The sequence below is a fragment of the Sus scrofa genome, chromosome 5 (genome assembly GCF_000003025.6).
Source record: "Sus scrofa isolate TJ Tabasco breed Duroc chromosome 5, Sscrofa11.1, whole genome shotgun sequence".
In the NCBI taxonomy this organism is placed as follows: Eukaryota; Metazoa; Chordata; class Mammalia; order Artiodactyla; family Suidae; genus Sus; species Sus scrofa.
The window spans coordinates 88,010,186-88,037,972 of NC_010447.5; the positions used below are offsets into that span (position 1 = coordinate 88,010,186).

The 27,787-nt window shown below is 38.2% G+C and overlaps 1 protein-coding gene and 1 non-coding gene across 13 annotated transcripts in view; both read right to left on the bottom strand.

Moving 5' to 3' along the window:
* VEZT (vezatin, adherens junctions transmembrane protein) overlaps positions 1-27,787 on the bottom strand; it is a 104,742-nt gene that overhangs the window by 10,159 nt on the left and 66,796 nt on the right. For 10 of the 12 annotated variants that reach the window (XM_003126713.5, XM_005664249.3, XM_013998066.2 and 7 more), the window contains one exon: positions 19,171-26,540. The exons of 1 other annotated variant lie outside the window; for it this stretch is intronic. In XM_003126713.5, the coding sequence (XP_003126761.2) occupies positions 26,026-26,540 (515 nt within the window). In that variant the 3' untranslated portion in view covers positions 19,171-26,025. Of the gene's footprint in view, positions 1-19,170; positions 27,606-27,787 lie in introns of those variants that run through there. One more of the 12 variants, XM_013998068.2, reaches the window with a different exon arrangement.
* On the bottom strand, positions 18,154-18,233 carry MIR331 (microRNA 331). The gene has a single exon (NR_038560.1). It is a non-coding gene; the product is annotated as a microRNA 331 (primary transcript).

Consider the following 27,787-nt stretch of genomic DNA (forward strand, 5'->3'; position numbering starts at 1 on the left):
TGCTGGATATTAGATTCCAGTTATAAGTGATATCATATGGTATTTGTCTTTGTCTTTCTGGCTCATTTCACTCAGTATGAGAGTCTCTAGTTCCAACCACGTTGCTGCAAATGGCATTATGTCATTCTTTTTTATGGCTGAGTAGTATTCCATTGTGTATATATACCACATCTTCCGAATCCAATCATCTGTCAATGGACATTTGGGTTGTTTCTATGTCCTGGCTATTGTGAATAGTGCTGCAATGAACATGCGGGTGCACGTGTCTCTTTTAAGCAGAGTTTTGTCCGGATAGATGCCCAAGAGTGGGATTGCGGGGTCATATGGAAGTTCTATGGATAGATTTCTAAGGTCTCTCCAAACTGTTCCCCATAGTGGCTGTACCAGTTTACATTCCCACCAACAGTGCAGGAGGGTTCCCTTTTCTCCACAGTCCCTCCAGCACTTGTTATTTGTGGATTTCTTAATGATGGCCATTCTGACTGGTGTGAGGTGGTATCTCATGGTAGTTTTGATTTGCATTTCTCTTATAATCAGTGATATTGAGCATTTTTTCATGTGTTTGTTGGCCATCTGTATATCTTCTTTGGAGAACAGTCTATTCAGGTCTTTTGCCCACTTTTCCATTGATTGATTGGCTTTTTTGCTGTTGGGTTGTATAAGTTATTTATATTCTAGAGATTAAGCCCTTGTCAGTTGCATCATTTGAACTGTTTTCTGCCATTCTGTAAGTTGTCTTTTTGTTTTCTTTTGGGTTTCCTTTGCTGTGCAAAAGCTTTTCAGTTTGATGAGGTCCCATGGGTTTAATTTTGCTCTAATTTCTATTGCTTTGGGAGACTGCCCTGAGAAAATATTCATGATGTTGATGTCCGAGAGTGTTTTGCCTATGTTTTCTTCTAGGAGTTTGATGGTGTCCTGTCGTATATTTAAGTCTTTCAGCCATTTGGAGTTTATTTTTGTGCATGGTGTGAGGGTGTGTTCTAGTTTCATTGCTTTGCATGCAGCTGTCCAGGTTTCCCAGCAATGCTTGCTGAATAGACTTTCTTTTTTCCCATTTTATGCTCTTGCCTCCCTTGTCAAAGATTAACTGACCATAGGTGTCCGGGTTTATTTCCAGATTCTCTATTCTGTTCCATTGGTCTGTCTGTCTGTTTTGATACCAGTACCACACTGTTTTGATGACTGTGGCTTTGTAGTATTTCTTGAAGTCTGGGAGAGTTATGCCTCCTGCTTGGTTTTTGTTTCTCAGGATTGCTTTAGCGATTCTGGGTCTTTTGTTGTTCCATATAAATGTTTGGATTGTTTGTTCTAGTTCTGTGAAAAATGTCATGGGTAATTTGATAGGGATTGCATTGAATCTGTAGATTGCTTTGGGTAGTATGGCCATTTTTACAATATTGATTTTCCCAATCCAGGAACATGGAATATCTTTCCATTTCTTTACATCTTCTTTGATTTCTTTGATTAAAGTTTTATAGTTCTCGGCATATAGGTCCTTTACCTCCTTGGTCAGGTGTATTCCGAGGTATTTGATTTTGTGAGGTGCAATTTTAAAAGGTATCATATTTTTGTATTCCTTTTCTAATGTTTCATTGCTGGTATACAGAAATGCAACTGACTTCTGAATGTTAATCTTATATCCTGCTACTTTGCTGAATTTATTAATCAGTTCAAGTAGTTTTGGGGTTGAGTCCTTAGGGTTTTCTATGTATAGTATCATGTCATCTGCATACAGTGACAGTTTTATCTCTTCTCTTCCTATATGGATGCCTTTTATTTCTTTTGTTTGTCTAATGGCTGTGGCTAGGACTTCCAAAACTATGTTGAAGAGCAGTGGTGAGAGTGGGCATCCCTGTCTTGTTCCAGATTTGAGTGAGAAGGCTTTCAGTTTTTCCCCATTGAGGATTATATTTGCTGTGGGTTTATCATAAATGGCTTTGATTATATTCAGGAATGTTCCCTCTATACCCAGTTTGGCAAGGGTCTTGATCATGAATGGATGTTGGACTTTGTCAAATGCTTTTTCTGCATCTATTGAGATGATCATATGATTTTTGACTTTTTTTTTGTTAATGTGGTGTATGATGCTGATTGATTTGCGTATGTTGAACCATCCTTGTGAACCTGGGATGAACCCAACCTGGTCATGGTGTATAATTTTTTTGGTATGTTGTTGGATTCGGTTCTTTCTGAATTCTAAACGTACTTTCTTTTTTGTTTGTTTGTTTCTTTTGTTTTGTTTTTTGTCGCCATTTCTTGGGGCGCTCCCGCAGCATATGGAGGTTCCTAGGCTAGGGGTCGAATCGGAGCCATAGCTGCCGGCCTACACCATAGCCACAGCAACTTGGGATCCAAGCCGCATCTGCGACCTACACCACAGCTCAAGGATCCTTAACCCACTGAGCAAGGCCAGGGATCAAACCTGCAACCTCATGGTTCCTAGTCGATTCGTTAACCACTGAGCCACGACGGGAACTCCTAAACATACTATCTATAGGCATTAAGACCTATATTTTGTTTCTTTTCATCTTTTTTTTTTTTTAAAGCTGCACCAGGCTAGGGGTTGAATTGGAGCTGTAGCCACTGTGTCTGTGACCTACGCCACAGCTCACAGCAATGCTAGATCCTTAACCCGCTGTGCAAGGCCAGGGATTGGACCCGCATCCTCATCAATACTAGTTGGGTTCGTTAACTGCTGAGCTACTACGGGAACTCCTATATTTTCTTTCTTAATCAGTTAAGGATCTTTGGTTCCAAGCAAGAGACACCAAGTAACTTAAATGCGGGGAATGGTTTTTAAAGGATTTGGGGAATTCACGGAGTCAAAGACAGACTTCATCATCTCATTAATAAGACCCCAGATCAATAAGAAGACCCCAGGAGAGCAGAGCCAGGGCAGCCCCAAGCATCTCAGCAGCAGACCTTCTTCATAGTGCACTACTGCCAGTGGCATCAGCTTCTATACCATCCATCCCAGTATGTCTGCACTTCGTATGCAGCCTGTGAAACATGACGTCTGATTAGCCTAACTTGAATCACATGTCCAATAACATACAAAATATTATCAAAAATCACATGATCTCAAGTTTTGAAAAGGTTTTAATATGTGCAAACCTAAACTCCATAGTGTGACATGAATGGAAAAGCATAGGTGTTGAGAATTCAATGATTTTGAAAACCTGCTTCCTTTTTATAATGCTTCTTGTTGGTAAGGCTTGGTAATCCTTCCATCAGGACTCTTACTGGGTAAAGTGTTGAGAATCAAATTGCTCTTTGTGCTTCCAAGTAAATTACCTTTTCACCACTTTCCCCTGCCTGGTAACATGGTGATTGGTTGGGAGAATTGAGCAAGGGAGGCTTAGGGAGCTTCAGTCTTCACACTTTATCAGTAAGAGCCATAAAAGATGGGCCACAGAGGCATAACTGCTTAGAAGTATTGTTATGGACTCCTACTTCTCCTCAAAGGAAAAAAAGTACTGTATAGAATTTATTTTATTTTATTTTTATTTTGTCTTTTTAGGGATACACCTATGGCACATGCAAGTTCCCCAGGGTAGGGGTGGAATTGGAGCTGTAGCTGCTGGCCTATACCACAGCCACAGCAACGCTAGATCCGAGCCCCATCTGTGACCTACACCACAGCTCACGGCAACACCAGATCCTTAACCCACTGATTGAGGCCAGGGATGGAACCCACATCCTTATGGATCCTAGTCAGGTTCGTCACCTCTGAGCCACATCGGGAACTCCTGCATAGAGTTTAGGAAAAGAATTAGTATCAGAGTTTGCATTGTGTGCGGCTCAGCCGGTTAAGAACCTGACTAGGATCCATGAGGATGCAAGGTTCCATCCCTAGCTTTGATCAGTGGATTAAGGATCTGGCATTGCTGAAAGCTGCAGCATAAATCGCAGATGCAGCTCCATTCGACCCCTTGCCTGGGAACTTCCATATGCCACAGGTGTAGCCCTTAAATACATAAATTTTTAAAAAGACAGTCTGAAGAAAACCAACTAAAAATTAGGCAATTATAAATAACTGAATTTTCAGGAATTCCCATCGTGGCTCAGTGGTAACAAACCCAACTAGCATCCACGAGGATGTGGGTTCGATCCCTGGCCTCACTCAGTGGTTTAAGGGTCCAGCATTGCTGTGAGCTGTGGTTTAGGTCACAGATATGGCTCAGATCCCTCATTGCTGTGGAGTAGGTTAGCAGCTACTGAGTTGATCCCTAGCCTGGGAACTTCCCTTATGTCACAGGTGCGGCCCTAAAAAAGCAAAAAAAAAAAAAAAAAAAAAATCGGAATTTTTCTTCCAGTTTTATTGAGATATACTTGACATACAGTACTGTATAAATTTAAGGTGTGCTGCATAATGAATTGATTTACATACATGGTGAAATGATAATCACAGTAAGTTTTGTGAACAAACCATCATCTCATGTAGATACAAAATTAAAGAAATATATGGAGTTCTCTTGTGGCTCAGCAGGTTAAGTATCTGGTATTGTCACTGCAGCGGCATGGGTCGCTGCTGTGCCATGGGTCTGATTCCTGGCCTGGTAATTTTTACATGCCAAGGGTACTGCCAAAAAAAATGTGAAAATAAGAAATAGAAAAAAAATATTCTTCCTTGTGATGAGAACTCAGGAATTACTGTCTTAACAATTTTCTTGTATAACATAACAGCAATTTAAATTATGTTTCTCAGGTCGTACATCCCTAGGACTTATTTATCTTATAACTGGAAGTTTGTACTTTTTGACTGCCTTCATCCAGTTCCCCCTCCCAAACCCCCAGCTTCTGAAAACCAAAAATCTGAACTCTTTTCTCTGAGTTTGTTTTTAAAGTATAATTATCCTACAACACTATGTTAATTCCTGCTATATGACATAGTAATTCAATGTTTCTATACATTTCAAAATGATCACCAAGGTAAGTCTAGTTACAATATGTCACCATCCAAAGATACTACATATTTATTTACTCTATTCCCCACATTGTACATTTTATACCCACCACTCATAAATCTCCCTTATCTATTTTTTCTATCCTCCTTCCATCCCCTTGCCTCTGGCAGTCACCTGTTTATTCTCTGTACCTATAACTCTATCTGTTTTATTATGCTTGTTCTTTTTTTTTTTTTTTTTTTTTTTTTAGTCTACCCCCTTGGCATACAGAGGCTCCCAGGCCAGGGGTTGAATCGGAGCTATAGCCACTGGCCTGCGCCACAGCCACAGCAATGCCAGATCTGAGCCCCCTCTGCAACCTACACCAGAGCTCACAGCAACACTAGATCCTTAACCCACTGAGCGAGGCCAGGGATCAAACCAGCGTCCTCATGGATGTTAGTCAGATTTGTTTTTGCTGAGCCATGGTGGAAACTCCTGTTTTGGTTTTTAGAGTCTACATGTAAGTGAAATCACACAGCATTTCTCTGTCTGACATTTCACTCAACGTAATACTCTCTAGGCCCGTTCATATTGTCACAAACGGCAAGATTTCATTCTTTTTTTATTGCGGAGGAATATTTCATTGTGTATATATACTACATCGTCTCATCCATTTGTCTCTTAATGGGCACTTGGTTTGCTTCCATATCTTGGCTATTGAAAATAATGCTGCAGTGAACATAGGGGTGCATATGTCTTTTTGAATTAGTGTTTTCATTTTCTTCGGATAAATAGCTAGGAGTGGATTGCTGGATAATTTGGTTGTTCTATGTTAATTTTTTTGAGGAACCTCCATACTGTTTTCCATGATGGCTGCACCGATTTATATTTCCACCAACAGTGCACAAGTGTTCCCTTTCCTCCACAGCCTCGCCGACACTTACTAGGTGTTACACACGTGTGTATATGTAAGTAAAATAGCCATTCTGACAGGTATGAGGTGAAATCTCATTGTGGTTTGGATTTGCATTTCCCTGATGAATAGTGATGCTGAGCATCTTTTCAAGCGTCTATTGGCCATGTCTGTTCCTTCTTTGGAGAAATTTATCTTCAGATACTTTGCCCATTAAAAAAAATTTTTTTATGTTGACTTGTATGAGTTCTTTGCATATTTTGGATACTAAGCTCTTTTGTATATATAGTTTGCAAATATCTTCTCCCATTCAGTAGGTGGCCTTTTCATTTTGTTGATATTTTCCCTTGCTGTACTAAAGTTTCTTGGTTGGATGTAGTCCCACTTATTTATTTTTGCTTCTGTTTCCCTTGCCTGAGGAGCTATCCAAAAAATACTAAGACCCATCGATGTCAAAGCGCTTACTGCTTATGCTTTTTTCTACTTTTCTGGTTTCAGGTCTTATTTATGTCTTTAATCCATTTCGAATTTATTTTTGTTCTTGTTGTGAAAGAGGAGTATATTTGATTATTTTGCGTGTATCTGTCTAGTTTTTCAAACACTCTTTATTGAAGAGGCTATAGTTTCCCCATTGTATACTCTTGCCTATTTGTCATAGATTAATTTCCCACATAAGTGTGGGTTTATCTTCAGGCTCTATTCTGTTCCATTGATCCATGTGTCTATTTTTGTTCCAATACCATACCGGATTTTTTTTTTCTTTTACCATACTGTGTTTTTTTAATTGATTGAAGTATGATTGATTTACAATATTGTGTTAGTTTCTGGTGTACAACAAAGTAGTTCAGTATCTATATATTTTCATATAATATATATATTCTTTTTTGGATTATTACAAGATATGGAATATAGTTCCCTATGCCATACATTATCATTGAATTTTTCATTTTGTTTTAAGTCTAGCACCTCCTTTAGTTATATCTTTGAAATCTTTTTTTACCAAGCTAAACTGTATCCAGCTTTATCAAAGATACTTTTCATAAACAATCATGGTATTTCAGGCAGGACATGGGCAGACAATCATTAACAATATACAGCAAGTTTCAAACTCCCTTTTTCGATGGACTACCAAAATCAGAAAGCCGCTATAAAACCCATGAAGTCTTCAAGTAATGCCCTGAACAGGGAAAGGTTAGAGTGAGGGTTGACATTTCACATTTAGCATATTGTTTAACAGTCTTTCACAACCTGACCCTTACTTTCAGGAAATGGAAATGAAAATGGTAGAATGATCAATCTGAAGATCCACAATCTAAAAAGGGAACCGCTGATCTTTTGAGGGATGCCATCTCAGTGGTGACACTGGAAGGTCCACATCGCCTGACATTCTGGTAACCAATTTTGTAAGATCAAGTCCCAGGAGGTCTCTCTGGGCTTAAGGGAGTCAAGCCTATGCTGAAGGTGGAGAGGGAGAAGAGGGCATAAAAAACTAATTTTAGTTTTCCACACCACAAGGCACTTGTGCCAAGATGGCTAATGTGTGTCAACATCAAGGAATCCCTCCTTCCTGGGAACCAAAAGGAATTCTGAAAACTAGATGGAAAAGGTTTTTTCTCTATGTCAATCCAGCTTCAGAGACATTCTGTTAGTGACATGTGCCCTTCCCCCAAAACAGCAATGAAGTGTTCTGTGTGCTAACAACATAGCTTAGAAAAAAAAGTAAAACAAAATTCCGCACTTTTATAAAACTTGATAAAAAACAGTATTTCAAACTGTGCAGTCACCAGAGGTACAGTTATCAAAAGTGCACACACTTCACTTGGCACCTCCAGCACCTTCGGCTCTCCATGCCTGGTCTGTTTTGGCATCTCCATTTTCTGAGGGTTATTCCCATCCTTGCCAGCATCAGCTTGCCCCTTTACCCCTTTGGGTACCTTCTCTCCCTTCTTTGCAGGGGAACTCCAGGGTCCTCTTAATTCCAACTCACTATTCAATATTTTCCTCAGACATTGGATAAAGAGGCATCTTGACTCAATTTTCCCAAATAGAACTCTTAATTCCCCCCCACATCTGCTCCTTCCAGCATATTCCTCATTTCAAGTGGCCCGCACCCAGTTTACTCAGAGCAGAAGGACTAAAATAATTCCTGACTTCTCCTTTTTCCTACCCTACTTGCAATCCATCTGCCAACCCTGTAGCCTCTTCCTTCCTAATATATCTAGAATCCAAGTAGTTGTACCATTTCACCACCTCTGGGCATCATCCTCTTCGATCATCCTCCCTGCTTCTGCTCTTGCCCCGTCTACTGGCTGTCCTCCATGCAGAGATCAGCATAATCTTTTTAAAACATAACTCAGATTACAGCACTTTTCTGCCTGGAACCCTCTAATGGGTTCCCGTCGCATTTGAAATGAAATCCCACATCCTTTCTATGGAGCACAAGGCATCTACTCTAGCCCCTGGCAGCCTCTCCTCTGCTTGCCCACTCAGCTCCTGCTGCCCTGACCTCCTTGCTCTTCCCACTCAGAGCCTTTACGCCTGGTGCTCTTTGCTGGTTGTTCTCCAGGTAGTTGCATGGTTTATTCTCTCACATAATCACATCTCTAGACAGATGCCACCCCCTCAGTGGCCTTCCCTTTCTGCTCTATTGAGAAGAGCCCCTCTCACTCCCCATTCCTCACCCGGCTTTGTTTGGTTCATAGCACTAATCACTACTTGGCATCTTATGTGTCTACCAGTTTATTATCTGATTCCCCCAGTGAAGGCAGGGACATTGTCCTTTTTGTCCATTCCTGCATCCCAGTGCCTAGGAAAGTGGCTAGAAAAATTGTAGACTTAAATAAATATTTTTTGGCAGAGTGAATGAATACTCACCAATCCTTCCAACAGGAATGTCAAACCTGTTTTTACTTTGCTTTGTTCCTTTCACTTATCAACAAAGTCTTTGTCTCAGCCCTTGGCAAGGCCCCAGGCTTTTATACAAGGCAGGAATTTCCCAATTAAAAAATAAATATTTGAGACATACAGGAAAAGAATATCCACTGAAATCATACCTTTTCACAGAACTAATTCCATGAATCTTGACAACAATCAATCCTATGAGATGATGTTGCTGTTTTACATATAAGGAAACTGAGCCTTCAAAGAGATCACACAGCTAAGGGGTGGGGCTGAGGTTTGAACCCAGGCATCTTGACTCACAGTCCAAAGTGGAGAACAGGAGGTGTCATTGGCAGCATTGGGATATAATCCATGGGTAGATAGGGTGGAAAATTGTCTCCTCTTCGTTTTTCTGTAAATGCAAATTTTTAGGATTCCTACGGGAGAGCATTTTGGAGGTGTCTACCTATTCTTCGGACACATATCCCTTTTCCAATCTCTAATTAACTGAAAGAGTTGCTGTCTGGAAAAATATTGGGATATTGCATTAAGGTTAAGTGGTAAGTGCTTGAAAGGGCAGTTGGAATCTCTTTGCTTTCATTTAGTCAATATTTGGTCACCACAAGGCCATATTTAGTTTGAGGGAGCAAATCAGGAATTGTGTGCTTGGTTTGAGTTGTTTGTAAAAGTCTTTCAGTTCCAGTCAGTTCAATCCCTAGAACAATGGTATAACTGGTATAGTTTAAACATTTGACCTCTCACTACAATCAACCAAATAAAGTGGAACAGACTGCATCCCACAACTAGACAGTATCTCTTCAGTTTACAAAGTACTCTTGCAAAAAGATTCTCACATCACTTCATGAGTAATGAGGAATTGAAACAGTGAGGACAGTGGTTTGGGGGTGGATGTCTAAAGAAATGAGATTAACAACTTTAATATGTGAGTGAACACTGCACAGAGGAATTACTTGCCCATTTAATTGACTACTTGTAGACTTCTGTAATTAAATGAAATGCAGACTGAGTGGCTTCTGCTGCTTGAAATGGTAATTAGGATTCCTCTGTGTGAAGTGCTCACTTGCACACGTGTGTGTGAATGGGTGTCCTTGTATGTGGTGACCTATCCAGGAAAATAAGAGAAAACTAACAAACTACATAGAACAAACATCTAATTTGAAGTCAAAGAGACTTTTGGGAGAAATTTGTCTATGATTTTATTTATTTACTAAGAGACTTGAGCCCTTGGCCTAGATATTTAATTTATTTAAGAACTACTCCTGGAAGTTCCTGTCGTGGTGCAGTGGAAACGAATCTGACTAGGAACCATGAGGATGTGGGTTCAATCCCTGGCCTCCCTCACTGGGTACAGGAGCCAGCATCGCCATGAGCTGTGGTGTAGGTGGCAGATACAGCTCAGATCCTGTGTTGCTGTGGCTGTGGCGTAGGCTGGTAGCTGTAGCTCTGATTAGACCCCTAGCCTGGGAACTTCCATATGCTATGGGTACATCCCTTAAAAAAAAAAAAGAAAGAAAAAAAGAACTACTCTCCTCATCTACAAAATGGGAATGGGAATACTTATCTCACAGCGTGATTGTTGTGTCTAGTATAAAGAAGACCACTCAGTAAATGTGTACTGAATTAAAAATTATTTTCATTTGTTACCATCCATTGTTAACAAATTACTGTAAAGTCAGTAGTTCATTTGGATTGCTTTCAATGCTTATTCGAGTATTCTTAATATAATTTACTTATTATATTTGAACATGTATCCATTCCTAAGTTATCTTGGGATATGTAAGAAATCAAAAAGAAATATTAAAGACAGGGATAAACAGGAGCCACGTAACAAACTAAATAAATGTGACCTATATCCTTCTCTGATATGTAGCTCATAAGGGTGAAAATGATCAGGCCTGGATAGTTACTCCACTGGAAGCACCCTCGCTTTGGTAGCTGTAGGAACGCTATGGGAGCCCATGTTCTGTTTACTGCACAGCAGATAAAAACTTCAAACCAACTTCTCCAGTGCACTCAGAGCTCAGTTAAATAGATTCTCAAGTCTACAAGCAAAGCAAAGTGAACAAAAAGATCCATTGATCTAGTCAATGATAATATTTTAAGCACTTGCTTCTTACGGCAACAGCTGTGGAGGGGTAAGTTGGTAAACATCAAAACCATGAGGAATGCAGTGGTTTGGGAAGCGGATCTGAAGGCAGCGTTACCACTAAAAATCAGGCAAAACGTCCTAGGAGACTGCAATAGCATCCCAAGTTGTCATAAACATTTGACATGTATTCGTCTCATCTGAATTAGAAATGGGACCTACTTCACAGGACCATATGGAAGTTCCTGGGCCAGGGATTGACTCTGAGCAGCAGCTATGACCTACGATGCAGCTGGGGCAACACCAGATCCTTTAACCCACTGCAGCTGGGCTGGGAACTGAACTCACATCTCCACAGTAGCCCACGATGCTGCAGTCGAATTCTTAATCCACTGTGCCACAGTGGGAACTCCAAACATCTTTAATTTTGATATAGAAAAAATTATATTTTTCCTTTTGTTGCTAAGTTTCCTCTTTTCAGGAAAGTCAATAATAACATACAATTCATAGGATTATCATGAAGATTAAATAAATACATGTGAATATATGCAAAGGGATTGGGACAATACTTGCCACAAAAGAAGCATTCAATAAATATTAGATGTTTGTGTGTCAAAGAACTATCAAGAGAGTGAAAAGGCTACTCACAGACGGGGAGTAAATATTTGCAAAGCATATATCCAATAAAGGATTAATATCTGGACTATATAAAGAACTCTTAAAACTCATTAACAAAGTATACAAATAGCTCAATTCAAAAAATAGGCAAAGGATGTGAGCAGACACCATATGTCCTAATTCTGTCCCTCTGACCAAGGTTCTTTGTAATAGAATTAGCCTGAGGTTTCATCCCTGGGGTAAAGATCTGGTGTTGCCACAAGCTGTGGCATAGGTCACAGATGCAGCTCTGATCTGGTGTTGCTGTGGCTGTGGCATAGGCTGGCAGCTGCAGCTCTGATTCAACTCCTAACCTGGAAAATTCCATATGCCACAGGTGTGGCCTGAAATTCTTAGACCTCCCCTTTCCTATGCTGCACATTCATTACATCAGCAAGTCCTCCTGGCTCTACCTTCAACATATATCCAGAATTTGATTGCCCCTCATTTCCTTCACCGCCGCCAACCATCATCCCTCACAAAGATTTCTGCGGTAGCCAACACGTCTCCCTTCTCCCCATCCCTGTCAGATGTCCACACTGAAGAATGCCTTTTAAACTTAATAACCCTCTAACAATCTAAGCCAAATCATGTCACTCCGCGGCTTAAAACCCTCCAATGGCTTCCTAACCCAAAGTAAAAGCCTTATTCATTCCCAGGCCCTCCTCGACTGGCCAGGTGCCTTTCTTACTGGACTCCAGCCGTACTTACTTAGCTTCTGTTCCTGCCTCAAGGCCCTTTCACTTACTGCTTTTGCAGTATTTGTGTTTGTACCTATGTGTGTGCTGGTTCCCTCGCTCCCCTCGTACCTGACCATCCTATATAGAAAAGTACTCTGCATCCTTCGTATCTCTCCTGGCTTCATTTTCGAGGGGCTGACCCACCCAATATGTGAAGCCTGACTCCCCTGTAGTATTCAGTGAAGGCAGAAGCTTTGTTTTGTTCACCGCTCTGTCTTCAGCGCTGAGAACAGAGCCTGGCATGCAGCACTCACTCAGACTAAATGGCCGTTACCGCTTCAGTTAGTTTAAAAAAGAAGAAAAAAAGAAAAAGGTGTTGGGAGGGTGTGCAACTTAAAGAGTCAATGAATATAGAATATGTGATAGATAAAGATTCTTCAGAGCATGGAGCCTATGGGGAAAATAACATCAGGGGTCCTCAGTAAAATTCTGAGAACCTCTGCATTAGATAGTCTGGGTTTTGAAGCTCAAATGCAATTCAAACTCAACATGATTTCAGTACAAGAAACTTTTGAATTCTGGTATTGTGTCTAGTCATACTATGGCCTCTGGACATACACAATTTTTTTTTTTTTTTGGTCTTTTTGCCATTTTTCTTGGGCCGCTCCCATGGCATATGGAGGTTCCCAGGCTAGGGGTCTAATCGGAGCCGTAGCCACCAGCCTACGCCAGAGCCACAGCAACACAGGATCCGAGCCGCGTGTGCAACCTACACCACAGCTCACGGCAACGCCACGCCAGATCCTTAACCCACTGAGCAAGGCCAGGGACTGAACCCGCAACCTCATGGTTCCTAGTCGGATTCGTTAACCACTGCACCACGACGGGAACTCCCTGGACATACACAGATTTAAGGTTTTTCTCTAATGTTTGCATTTTGACCCGTTTATTTCCACAAGGACAGAAGATTGTCTCCTTTCCTCCAGGCCCCAGCTTCAACCTACGAAGTGATGACTTATACAAATAAATATAATCCCCAAATAACAACAAAACCCTGCACATTTACAGCTCATTGATTTCTTTTTTTCTTTTTTTTTGTCTTTTTGCCATTTCTTGGGCTGCTCCCACGGCATATGGAGGTTCCCAGGCTAGGGGTTGAATCGGAGCTGTAGCCACCAGCCTACGCCAGAGCCACAGCAACGCGGGATCCGAGCCGCGTCTGCAACCTACACCACAGCTCACGGCAACGCCGGATCGTTAACCCACTGAGCAAGGGCAGGGACCGAACCTGCAACCTCATGGTTCCTAGTCGGATTCGTTAACCACTGCGCCACAACGGGAACTCCCCTCATTGATTTCTTAAGCTACATTTTTTTTCCTATTTACAAGTGTTTCACATTTATCCTGGTGAAAAAATTGGCTAAAAGTCACCCATATGTCTCTGTTTAAGAGGATTATGACTGTTCAATTCTTTAGATCTTATAAAATATTTGCATACATACTGTACATAGTAAACTTGTCACTGATTATAATTAATCATGCATCAAAGTTTAATCTTCTAAATTCAGGCAAGATAAGTAGCTTCATGGCTAATAGCCAGGCATGGGCATTAAATAAAGCATTTCAGATCAAAGAACCACACCAAACTCTGTTTCAGCCAGGATTGGCTAGAGATGGTCCTAGAGGAAACAAGAGATTTTTTTTTTTTTTTTTTTTTTTTGCTGAAATGAAGATAAGCCAGTAAACTCTTTTCCCAGAGAAAACGCTGCAATCAGACATCCCTTCATGATGAAAAGATTGCTAACTAAGGGGAAAGAAGTAACATGTAATTATAGAGAACTACTCCTTTTGAAATCTTATACTCCCCTATGAAGTACTTGGATTGCTTTAAAATATAAGGTATACTTAGTTCTTAGCAGGTTATGTTCTGTGTTGGAACCAGCTACATTGTTTTAAAACTGCTATTTCCCTCCCCTGCCACCTCTTCTTATCCTTTCTAATCTCTAAATTTGAACAGTTTTCAAGACGTTATCTGGGCCTAAATATAAGCTCTCTTGCACCCTGGAACAGATGACAGATTGACTTTCATAGTAAAGTTATAGCCCTTTATTAAGAAATAGAAAATCTGAGAATTTTACTACTGGAAGAGGATTTTAGAGGTCTAGTCCAATTGATAATTCACAATTGTTGGTTTTTTTTTTTTTTTTTCCTGTAGAGGAAACTGTGGATCATTATGGTTAAGTGATTTGCTTGAGATTTAGAGAAGTAGTTTTGTCCATAATCCAACTCTACTGACTTCCAAATTCAGGGCTCTACTTTATCCTAGAGGCTAGCTATGAAATGAAATGTATGCACAAGCAGTTTAACATAATGGTGAAGAACAGATGTTGGTGTTTTTTAGAATTGATTGGGATACTAGTTCTGCCACTTCATGTGTATGACTTTGAGTGAGAAAACTATTGAGTCTTTTTTAATGACCGATCCCACAGCATATGGAAATTCCCAGGCTAGGGATCAAATCAGAGCTGAGGTTGCCAGCCTACACCACAGCCACAGCAACGCCAGATCTGAGATGCGCCTGCGATCTATGCCACAGCTCATGGCAACACCAGGTACTTTAACCAACCAAGCAAGACCAGGGATTGAACCCACATCCCCATGAGTACTAGTCAGATTCTTAACCAGCTGAGCCACAACAGGAACTCCCCTGAGTCTATTTATCTTTAAACAGTTTATTCAGGTTCTAGGAACGTGTTTGATACCTAATATTATTTTGTATATAAAAATAAACATTTTCTTGAGGGACACATTTAAGATCGCACTTCAAATAAATAGGACTAATTTTCATATGATCAGATTCTGAAAGTGTTTTATTAATTTTTACAGATGTGCCTTCGGGGAAAATTGCTATTTGCCAATTTTATTTTCAATGGTTATAACACATCTGCTAAGGACCTTCAAAAGCAAATTGTGAAGACAAAGAATGATTATCATATGGAATATTTCCTATCCAAGGACTTCAGAATCCTCTAACTATATAAAATCTACCTTATCTCACAATTTTAATTAACAAATCCCAGACAAGTGTCAGATTTCAAGAACTGCCTTTACAAATACTTATTCCTTGCCTCAAATCTTTTCTGCAAAGAGGCAGCTTATTTATTTAAAATAAAAGTTCAGTTCAAGGATGGCCACTTTCTCTTTAACGGGCATTCAGTCTGCAGAATCACTGTGGAATTACCATGAATGTTCCCAAGACCATAGCTAAGCTTAGAAAAGTTTAAAACGAATCATTCATTCCTTTGCAAAGGACAAGTATGGTCCATTGGATGTTAACTCCCTTCTTAGTTCGGTATGTCTTTTCTGTCAAGGAGGTCATATAAGTCAACAAATATCACAGGATTAGAATGTATCCAATGGTTGACAGTCACTGAGAATGATGACAATGGAGCTTTTAAACTTAATCTGAATCTGCTGTTTTCACTCTGATAAATTATCATGTCAGGCACTTGAAGAGAAAACAAACAAAACTTGGACCAATGAATCCAAGGCTTTCCTAGACAACTGCTATCTTTTGTGGGTATGTTAACAAATTTTGAAAACTATAGTAGAAAATAGGGACAGAAGGAAGAGAAAAGGAAGTTTTATCTTTTGGCTAATTCATGTTGCAAATATTAGAATTAAAAAGGTACAAAATATAAAGAAGTACAGATTTTATTGGAGACTTCTTAAGCTTAGAAGGAATAACAACATAGATATGTGCAAACCTACTCTTGGGTTTTTGTAAAACCTTTTGAAACAGTTGACAGAAATTCAATATGATGAAATACATAAAGAAATTACTGTTTTTTAAAAGGGTTATACTCTCAAGTCTTCAGGTAGGGTTAAAAATGTACAGTTTTACTACATAAAACATAAAGTATCAAAAAGTAAAAACTAAAACATTTCTGAAAGAATATTCTCAAATGATATTTAGAAAATATGGCATAACACTCTAAAAGTGTCTAAAGTGAAGGGAGACTTTAGAAACTTACTGTGTAAACAAGCCTGAACTCTGTAGGACCGTATACAAATTCTTATTTTTAGTGTTCAAAGAGAGTACGAAGGCCCCCGGCAACTGAGAACACTTATTGCACATAAGTATAAGATGGGCTATGTCAAGAAATATAGTCAACTTCGCTCACAGATGAGTGCACTAATACAAGAATGCTGATGTTAGAACCTTTTCATGTTTGGGTAAATAGAAAATGTCATAAATTCTGGAAGAAACTGAAAATAAGGCTCACCTATGTAGTTCATTAGAGAAAAATAAATGAGAAGACTTGAGGCTTAAATTATGAGTGAATTTACAAGACAAGGCATTTAAATCATTTAGCTTTGAAAAGGAATCAAAATCCAAAATTATCAGATCCAAAATCTACTGTTTAATCAAAAAACATATATATATATACATAGTAATATATATAGTGTTTTGATCTATGCAAATACAAAAACATTATGTAAAAAGAAAAACGTGGAGAGGTAAGTGCAAACCTAAGGTTACACTTTAAAAGGCAAAAATAATGGAGTCCATGGGATGAAGCATTTATGTAATGAATGTAGCAGAGAACTAATCCCAGGGTTGAGTTTTTTACAATGAGCCTCAACAAGCTCACAGTCCTGTGTTAAAGGATGCCCCACTGATCTAATTTTTCTGATGTGACAAGGCTTGGAAGAACAGCACAGTTTGGGGCTCCTTTCACACAGAGTCCTTGATTAGTCTACACTTACTTCAAACATGGTCTAAATCTGATGAAATGCCAGTATCACCAAAAGTATATATTTTCACTGTGTACAATAACCTTTGGATTTGGGGTCTTTTCAGTGCCTTTTCAGAATACTTGTCCTCCAAATTAAAGAAAAACATGTATATAACTACAGTGATGTCAGAGTTATGATGTGAGACCATTAGGTGAATCACCTAGGTCAGATTATTTTAAAAATCTAGAGCAGCAGAGAACAAAAATAAACTTGCTAAAAACCTTACAAAACACTTTTGTAAAATATGAGGTATCAAGTCATTTCCACGCTCATCCTAGCTTTTCATCAACCTAGCAAATTCTAAGATAGAGCCTACAATGAGTCAACGAGGGGCAGTGTATCTACAAATGATGCTAAGGTTCTTCCCAGATCTGAACCTCAAAAAGCAAGCTGAAAGCAATATGCTAAGTTCAGTAGCAGATTAAAAGGGCAATCAAGAGTTTCCAAAAAATAAGAGTTTAGAATCACTTGGCAATGTAGTCTGAAAGCAAAGATTAATACTTTTCTGAAACTATGAAAAACTAGTTAAAAATTATATATATATATATTTGTGTGTGTGTGTGCGTGTGCACACGTGTGCGCTTTTTAGGGCCGCACCCATGGCATATGGATGTTCCCAGGCTAGGGGGCCGAATCAGAGATACAGCTACCGGCCTACACCACAGCCAAAGCAAGCAGGATCCGAGCTGCGTCTGCGACCTAAGCCACAGCTCACAGCAACACCAGATCTTTAACCCACCGAGCAAGGCCAGGGATCAAACCTGCAACCTCATGGTTCCTAGTTGGATTCATTTCCGCTATGCCACAATGGGGACTCCTAGTTAAAAATAATATTAAAAACACTGATAAAAATAATATTGTTGAGTAGAAAGTCCTTGAGAAAAACAAAAACAGAAATTATTAATTTGGGAGAGAATTTATTTTTGGTGGCTAAGTTCTTTAACTTAAAAATAGAGACTTAATAATAAAGGTTTCAAGAACAATTCTCACTGGCAATTATTAATAACCATATTACACACCACATTTCTATTGCAGTAAATTACTATAATGTCAAAGTCTGATAAGACTTTATCTTATTGTCCACTGTCATCCTTCTATCTTAGAAGAATTAACCAACCACTTCTTGCTAACACAGAGACACAGATACAGAAGAACGCAGGATGTCTTGCCAGCCTCAGGTAATCTTCGGTCTTCGTCCTCTTGATATTCCAGGAATGATGCGCGAGTTTAGGTTGGTTCTAGGATAGGCCCAGGGGCCTGGTTTGATCTGGGATCCCTGGGACCATACCTAGAACAAACCCAAACAAACCAAACTCCTTGGGATTGCTTTCAGCTCAGGTAGACTTCTGGGCTTTTCACTCGTATGGACCTCCAGGGCTGTACCAGGACCATAAGCCAGTCTTTAAGGGGTGGGAAAAACATATCTGGAGTTTTCTATACATTGCCAGATGCTAGTACTGTGCCCAAGTAAGCATTATTTAAGTCATAGCATGAATAAAAGGTACAGGTTGGTGAAATAAAAATGCAGAAAATACTGTGATTTAGAAATAGAATTATTTTAGGAGTTCCCGTTGTGGCTCAGCGGTTAACGAACCCAACTAGCATACACGAGGACTTGGATTCGATTCCTGGCCTCGTTCAGTGGGTTAAGGATCTTACGTTGCCCTGAGCTGTGGTGTAGGTTGCACACGTGGCTCAGAACCCGCATTGCTGTGGTGTAGGCCAGCAGCTACAGCTCCAATTGGACCCCTAGCCTGGGAACCTCCATATGCCGTGGGTTCGGCCCTAAAAGCCAAAAAGACGAAAAAGAAAAGAAAAGAAAAGAAAAGAAAAGAAATGGAACTAATTTAGATTTACTTGGTAGGGGGAAAAGAATATGTAGTTTCTTGGGATATTATAAAAGGATAAACTGGTAGAAGACACATTCAGTTTTTAAAAATATGTTCAATGATAAAGTAATTTGTTGGTAGCTTTAAGAAATGCTACAAAAGTGAAAAATATCAAGTCCAAAATAGTAAAATTATCCCTTGTTTTTAGAAGCTCTTAAAATATAAACGAGAGGGAAAATGTATTTCTACAACATCTCAGAATATACTCTTGTAAAAATAAAATATTCCAACGTGTACACAACTTAAATGCTGCCCTATTACAATACCATGTTTGATACATGCCAAATGAAATTCAGTAAATGGGGATGCAACAATTTAATTGCTGATAGGTTAAAATATATCAAAATTTATAGGATTAAAACATACTGTATATATTTTAATTTATCACACATTTTAGTATATGCATAAAATCAACTCCTTATTCACATTAGACTTTTGTATATGAATATATCAATTCATCCTCTTTTTGGTTTATAGCAATTACACTAAGTAGACTCACTTCCCTCTTACAACTATTCTTGAAGAGAATCTTTCTCCATATACCACCAACTCAAGTTTGGCTTCAGGACTATGCTGTAATGGCAGTCTCAACTCAAAAAACTGGTTTGGATCATCTATTTTTTAATAAATGTTGTATCACAATTCCCTTTCAGTAACACGGATAACTGAAAGCTGACTTTGAGGCATGGCCATAAAATAAGCAGCCTGATTTTCTGATTACCTTGTATATTATGGAAAGATGAATCAACATATGATTACTAAAACAGAATCAGCCTAACTTGGTAAAACTAAGTTGGTTCAATGCTAATCCCAGACAAATACCCCTTCCTAGACAGATTTGAATTTTACTTGCAAATATCATAACATGCGAATTTAATGTTTATTTTTCACTTGAGAAAAATCATCATACTTGATGAACATATTATAATTTAAACATGCAAAATACATAATGACAGTGGGACTTCAGTCATTCAAATATCTGTCAATATCATCAGATCTAACACTAACTTTTGGCAAACTTTTAACGTATATTTTTGAATGAAAATAATGTCTTAAAAATCTGCATAATCAAAGAATAAATTATTTGGTCTGTCTGGAGTCTAAAAACCTTATTACTTCTCAGTTCTCTATGGTATTAATAATGAAAATTTCCTTATTTTCCAGGGCTCAACCTACTTCATGTTTTGGAAATGAAGATACAGTTCTCTAAAAACAAAACCAGCATAACAAAAACAACCCAGCCAAAGAAATTATTAGCAGCATGTGGTATTTAATTCAAATAGAAAGCCCTATAGAAAATGCTAATTCAAGTGGACTGGTTTTAATCAGAGCCAAAAAATTAGAGGAGTGAAATATATAGAAGGTAAATATATGGAAACAAAATGGTTCATTTTGTACACTAAGAGCTCTTCTATTTTGAGAACAGCTATCTGATTTAATACACTTATTACTATCATCTTGGCTACGTCCATCATGTGGAAGTCCCCAGGGCCAGGGATCTAACCTGCGCCACGGCAGCAACCTGAGCCACAGTAGTGACAACATCAGATCCTTAAGTTCTCTAGGAAAGTGGGATACCTAGAATGGCTCATTCCTCCAAATATTTATTTAGACAGTTCTTACTAAATAAGCCATGCATGTTTAGTCTCAAACCAATAGCTCTAGAACATATATTTTGGTGAGCAGAGTTGAATTCTATTTACAGTGCTTTAAGTTTTATGTATGTATACTATCCTAGAATATTTAGCAAGAACAAACTATACAACATTTCCCTAAAATACACACAACGATCTGTATAAAGATGACAGTCACATTTTCTTGTATAGCTGAATTCATTAATGGAGAGTCCTAGAAATATCACCATATAAAAACTGATGAAATACTTTAAATATATGGCAATAACACATTCAACCAAGTATTTTTTAGCAGATTCTTAGTAAAGAACTAATAAACAAACCAAAAAAAGTATGTTAAGCAGCCAAACAGGTACCACAAAGTCCATGCACTTTACTGACAGAAAAGCCCCTTAGCCTTTGTTCAGTCTACTTACTCTTATTTCAGACACAGTTTAGCAAGCTTGGCAGTCTGGTTTCTCAGTCCACAGCAGATTAGAAGCAGCAAATTAGGGGCCTAATGCAGGAGGCAGGCATACAAGACAGCAGCAAAAAAGTGACAGCTGATTATAAGGGAAAATAGAGAAACTATGAAAAACAGACATAACTCAAAAAGCACAGCAATGCAAGGTCACATAGAAAGGGGCATTATATATCTCAGTAGCCCCTGAGGGTGATTTCTATTTATCACCCATGACAGGAAGTTATGCTCTTGAAGATGACAAAGAAAAAATGGATAAGTAGAAATACTTAGACTATTTCTTATAAAATTGTTTAAAAATTAATGATTAAATGGATTTGCCTCAGTTAATTGAAAATTTAACTTATGCAATTAAGTTACCTGTCAATGATGACATGAATGGGAGTTCCCATCATGGCTCAGTGGAAATGAATCTGACTAGCATCCATGAGGAAGCAAGTTCGATCCCTGGCCTCGCTCAGTGGGTTAAGGATCCAGTGTTGCCATGAACTGTGGTGTAGGTTGCATACATGGCTCAGGTCTGGCATTGCTGTGGCTGTGGCATAGGCCAGCAGCTACAGCTCCGATTAGACCCCTCGCCTGGGAAACTCCATATGCCTTGGGTGTGGCCCTAAATAGGAAAAAAAAAAAAAAAAAGATAACATGAATGAATTGTTATGATTCATTTCCCCCCATATTTTCTCTTCTAAAATATTCAAAGCTTCATTTTCTAACTCTAAATGTGATCTGCATAGATACATTCTTATAGACAGGATTCAAATCAATCTTCAAGCTTTCTCTGGTTTTACTCATGGCATATCTACTTTAGTTCAAATAATAAGTTAGCTGAGCTATATACCACCGTCTTACGGTATTTATTTTATTTTATTTTTTTTGCTTTTTAGGGCCACACTTGTGGCACATGGGCGTTCTCAGGCTAGGGGCTGAATCAGAGCTACAGCTGCTGGCCACAGCCACAGCAATGCAGGATCCAAGCTGCACCTGCAATCTACACCACAGCTCACAGCAACACTGGCTCCCCAACCCACTGAGCAAGGCCAGGGACTGAACCCACATCCTCATGGTTACTAGTCGGATTCATTTCCACTGTGCCACAATGGGACCTCCCAGGTATTTAATTCTTGTTTTGTTTAGATATAGGAACAGTATACTATGATTAAACCAGATCAGTTGAACTTTTCTTCCCACATGATTTCCAATAATTTATCAAAATACTTCATATTTTACATTACTAATGGTATATTAGTAAAAGTCAGTCATCAGAGTGAGATGTGCTCTAGGGTTACTTCTGATTAACACTCCAGTGACTTCTAATGTTATGAAACAGAACTTGATCCCTTTTATGCTTTAACATTAAAAGCTTTACCATTTTTATTGCATGAATCAGAATATTACTATTTATTTTGCAGAAAAACTAAGTTTTTAATTTTTTGACCTATTATACTAACATATTTACTAACTGATTACTTACACAACCAGATCTGTTTTCCGGCCTCAGAAGTTTTATTTCCTTTTTAACTACCCTGAGAAGTCGGAAATCACAAAAACATCGTTTGGCAATTTAGAGAATTTGAGTTTTTCTGGGAAAACTCCCCATGATAATATTATATTAGCTGCACCCACAGCTTTTATATTACTTAAAAAATGATTTTTTAGGGCTGCACCTGCAGTATATGGAAGTTTCCAGGCTAGGGGTTGAATCGGCGCTGCAGCTGCTAGCGTACACCACAGCCACAGCAACACCAGATCTCAGCTGCATCTCTGACCTACGTTGCAGCTTGCAGCAATGCTGGATCCTTAATTCACTGAATGAGGCCAGGGATTGAACCTGCATCCTCATGGACACTATGTCAGGCTCTTAACCCATTGAGCCACAGCAAGAACTTCACTCATAGCTTTTAAATGATGGATCTAGGATTTAAACTCAGGCCTGTTTCTCTGTATTGAACTGTTAAAACCCATATTCTTAAATTTCCTTGGTAATTTGCCTTAAATGTGTTTCTCTTGATTACTTGCCTCCAATAATTTCAGAAATCAAATCTGAGTCAATGCATCTGTTCCTAATGAAAATTATTCAGATGCTGTAAGTACAATTAATAATAATGAGGACTTAATTTATGAAGTCAGATAATACAGACAAATTGTGAAAATAAGCAGCAGACTGCAAATCAAAGATTATCAAGAGTCTGGCCCTAGACAGGCCAGATATGTAGCATTTTAGTGAAAGCTGAAAGAAAAAAAGGATTTAAGATATGATAACTGTCACCAGATCATTCATTGCCATGACTTTCCTAACAATAGGCAAAGGATAAAAACCTTGTCTTCAAGAGTGACCTTAGTGCCTCTTTCATGCATTCTTACGTTAAGTACTAGGTTTAAAATAAACTATGGATATATTTATATTAAAAGCTGTCAGAATATTACTCTTTACAAGAATTCTTGCTAAATTTGGAGAGCATGATTCTAAGTTTTCCCCATAAAATATGTTTCCCAGAGGGCTTCTTTTGGACATTGGATGGCATCTATTAAAACTAGTTACATCTACGTTAAAACTAGTCACTTTGTCTGAAACTCATACAACAAAGTAAAATATTCTCATAAAAGTACAAGAATATCTACATTGACTTGTTTTATTTCCTAACATATTCATAGAAAGAAGAACAAAATCTTAGCAGAGGATACTCTTTCACCATACTATTTTACTAAGCAGAAGCATCACCTAGGTCTCATTCCCAAATGACTGATTAAGAATAACTGAGCAGGAGTTCCTGTTGTGGCTCAGCAGTAACGAACCTGACTAGCATCCATGAGGACTCAGGTTCAATCCCTGGCCCTGCACAGTGGGTTATGGATCCAGGGTTGCTGTGAGCTGTGATGTGGGTTGCACAGCTTGGATCTAGCATTGTGGGGACTGTGGCACAGGCCAGCAGCTGCAGCTCCAATGTGATACCTACCCTGGGAACTTCCGTATGCTGCGGGTGCAGCCCTAAAAAGACCAAAAAATACAATAAAAATTAAAATAAGACCTCCAATGTATTCTAATGCAGATGGCCCCATTAAGAAGGAGGAAAAACACTGACTTTTAGACTATTCTATAAGAAAATTAGGAATTTTCACAGGGAAGACAATATTTTATCTTAGAAATAGTTTAAAAGATGATGAAATTTAAAAACTACATAAAAAAGAACATTCAATTAAAGTTACAAGACCCTTATCATGATTTCAAAAAGCAGAATTTTCATGGAACTAAATAACAACAAGTAAATAAAACATTAGACTGGAAGATTAGAAATTCCTGATGAAGACTAGTCTTTCAAAATTAAAAAGCATCACCTTAAAGAGCACTGTTTAAAACTGATATAATATTATGAAGGTATTTTCCCCAACTGGTGTAATAAAAATGGCATAAAAGAATTAAAAATTATTAAACTCGAATTCTTGTGTAAGGTCACAGATTAAGAGAGATTACTAAATTTTCCCATAATTCTTCTAAATTCAAGGAAAAAAGTATTTCGAACTAAGCAGTTTAAAATGGAAATAAACTCTAAGCATTATTATTTAAGAATACAATAGTTACAACACAGGATTTTTTCCTTAAAATTTAGCTAACTATTTCTAAGTGATAAATTAGGCCCACTCTAAGATATTACAGCTCCCAAGAGCTTAATTATGGTTAAGTCTCAAAATTTCTGGCAACAGGCAGAATTACTTATAGTATAAAGTATTGCTACTATTCTTATAAAGCAAAATCAAGTTTTTCCTCAGGACAACAATAAATTTCCTTAGATTATTGGGAAAAAAAATCCCCTTTGGTTTATGAAAATTTACTTACTTGAAGTGCTAAATTATAGGAATTCAAATACGTTTCTTAACTCTCAAGGCATACTAGGTTCTTAATTTCCTTCCTAGAATAGCAAGCATAAATTGAGTTTTTCCTACATTTTCCTCAAATAATATCTATAAACTATGTCAGTACATAGGCACTCTAGGTATTAAAAACCAACATAACTCCTGAAAATATCACTCTTTGAAAATGTAATCACAATACAAAACAGATGAGATTGTACAATTTGGAAAGCAACCCCTTTTAAGAGGTAGTTTATAAATAAATAAAGTGTTAAGGAGACAAGGATGCCTTCCAGGAAGTTGATAGGCTGTTTCCAGAACCTTATTAAAGTGAAGAGGGTAGTGCCTCAGGCTGGAAATCAGCAGCATTGTAACCTGCTGGTTAATGGCAACATTTATCTCTAGGCAAAGGGATAAAAGCAACTTTCTGCAAAGCTGGGGATAAGGCCTTGGACTAGTGGGATCCCACTTTGATGCCATCTCTTTTAGTTGCAGCAAGAACAAAAAAAGATACACAAAAATTTGAAAGGGTAGTTCCTAAAAAGGTACAGTATTTTTTCTTAAAAAGATCATTAGGAAATCTTAAAATTAACTACTGAATTCACATACAAACAAGGAAACATAAGACACATGTTATCATGTTAACACCCAAGTACTTTTGAAACTACTTTTTAGTTCCAAACCCCAGTACGCATCAATTGCATGAATTCAATTTTTTTTATTCAGAACGTGTATTTTTGTTTTACGACAGGTATAAACAAAAATAAAATACAAACAACTTGTTACTGACATAATAGCTGCAGTTATTAACTGCCAGAATACAGTAAAAATGAGTCATACTAAATGTAGATGTTCTTGCAACAGAATTATCCCAGTCATTTTATGGTAGTAAATTCTGGCAAGAAATGATAAATTCATTTGTTATTAAAGATACTTAAAGAATTTCTAAGATCAATCAGGTATGCTGCAAATAAAACAGCAGTTTATTCAAAAGAGCCCTTACCTTTCTCTTATTTTCCTAAAAATCTGCCATTTATAGGTAACTACTATTTTCAGATCAGTTGTTCAAACCAGGGTTCTTCCTGTAAATTCACATCTTAGCTTTAAAAATACAGTAAACTTACACTCATTTCCCTTTCCAGTGGAATAGCTAGTCTTGAAGTTAAAATACTTTCACCAAAAAAAAAAAAAAAAAACCAAAAAAACAAAAACCAAACAAACAAACAAAAAAACCCCAGCCATTTAAAATCCTTCATGTAAATCTTGGCTCTTACTTTTCTTCTACCTCATTTTTATTTTCTTGTATTATTTGTTCTTCCTCCTCATCACCAAAAGTCTGTTCCTGCATGGTGGCAAAGGAGAGAGATCTAGCAGCCACTTCTGCAGCGAGGCCAGCAGTGAAGGTAAAATCCGGTGACAGCTGTAGCTGTGCCAGCCTCTGCTTGATGGAGGGCTGGGATGAGTCCCGGGGAGTTGGTTGGGAAGGGGCCAGGCCACCTACATCTGCCTGCTGGGACTCATCTTCACTCTCACACTGGTAACACACTCTTTCTTCAGCTCCTTGGAAGAAGACTTCATTTGCAGAATTGTCTTTATTTTGACCATCTAGAGGGTTTTCACATAAATACTCAGTCCTACTACTTATTTCATTGTCAGTGGTGGAGGGTTTACTACTTTCCTCTTCAGTATCATTTTTACCAACTTTCCCCATATCTGAATCCACTGATGATTCTGAATTACTTATGGGTTCCACTGGGTCTACAGGAGAGAAGGATTTCAACACAGCTTCAAAGGAAAAAAAAAGAAAGAAAGAAAGAAAAATAATAACTAAAAACCCGGCAATGATTTAAACTTTAAACTCCCAGTATTTTTTTCTTAATAAATAAAAAGCTAAATAAAACTTTCTAGTAAAATCAATGTAAATTTATAAAACCAGAGACTATTATAAGAGATAAAATGCCTAAGTCATGAAATGAGATGGGGTTTTGATGAGTATTTTATGAGTATTTTAAAACAGCTCACGTGTTCTCCTACTCAAAATATTAAAGCAGTGGTTCTCAACATGTGGTCCCTGAACCAACATCAGTCAGCATCACCTAGGAATTTGGTAAAAATGCAAATTCTTCAGCTCCACCCAGACCTACTAAATTGGAAATCGACTGAGGACTGGCTGTGTTTTACAAGCCCTCCCCTGGGTTCTGATGCACACTAGCATTTGAAAACCACTGTATTCAAGAATAAGCAGTGTGGTTTTCACTGATAGTGTCTTTGATAAAAGCCCTAAGAGTAATCCAGGTAATGATCCTATCATCAATACATATATATTTACAAGTTAAAACAGCATGGGAAAAAATACAACATACAATTCAGCTCATTTGCCGACCACCTAACAAGACCCTGATGAAAGTAAAGCCACAACTTCTACACATTTTGTAATGCCACAGAAAAATATAAAATTAAATAAAACCTGCATTCCAGATCAACTACTGTACAAAGCATAATACATAAATATTATATCCATACGGCAGAAGTTGTCCTTTCAGGGAAAATGAAGTTTTATTTAGCCCCTCTTGATGTTAGTAGGCAGTGGGTTGCTTGCTAGGCAGTCTCTCCTCCCAGTATGAGGGGTTAGTACAATACAATATGTTATGAAGCATGACGGAAGAAAAAGCACGTCTTCAAGATCTGGCGTTTATTTAAAAAATTATTTTGTAAAACATGTCCATTTCCAAGAAACAGATCCCTAAGCTGCAGTAACTCCACTAGAGAAGCAGCAACAACAGAAAAAAAAATGGCCACAGCAGGTTCCAGTGTAGAATTTCCCTCTCTAATTCCATTCGGACTTTACCCCTGTAGGCAGAGACGAAAACAACTCTGGAAGATGTACTGAAATTTTTCACGGGAAAGGCATTTTATGGTATCAGAAGCTTTTTACTTATTTGCACAAACTAAATTAGCATTATTACCTTTGCAAATGTAAACTATCAAAAGCACATACCTGAAAAAGAGACACATTTCTCTCATCATTTTAT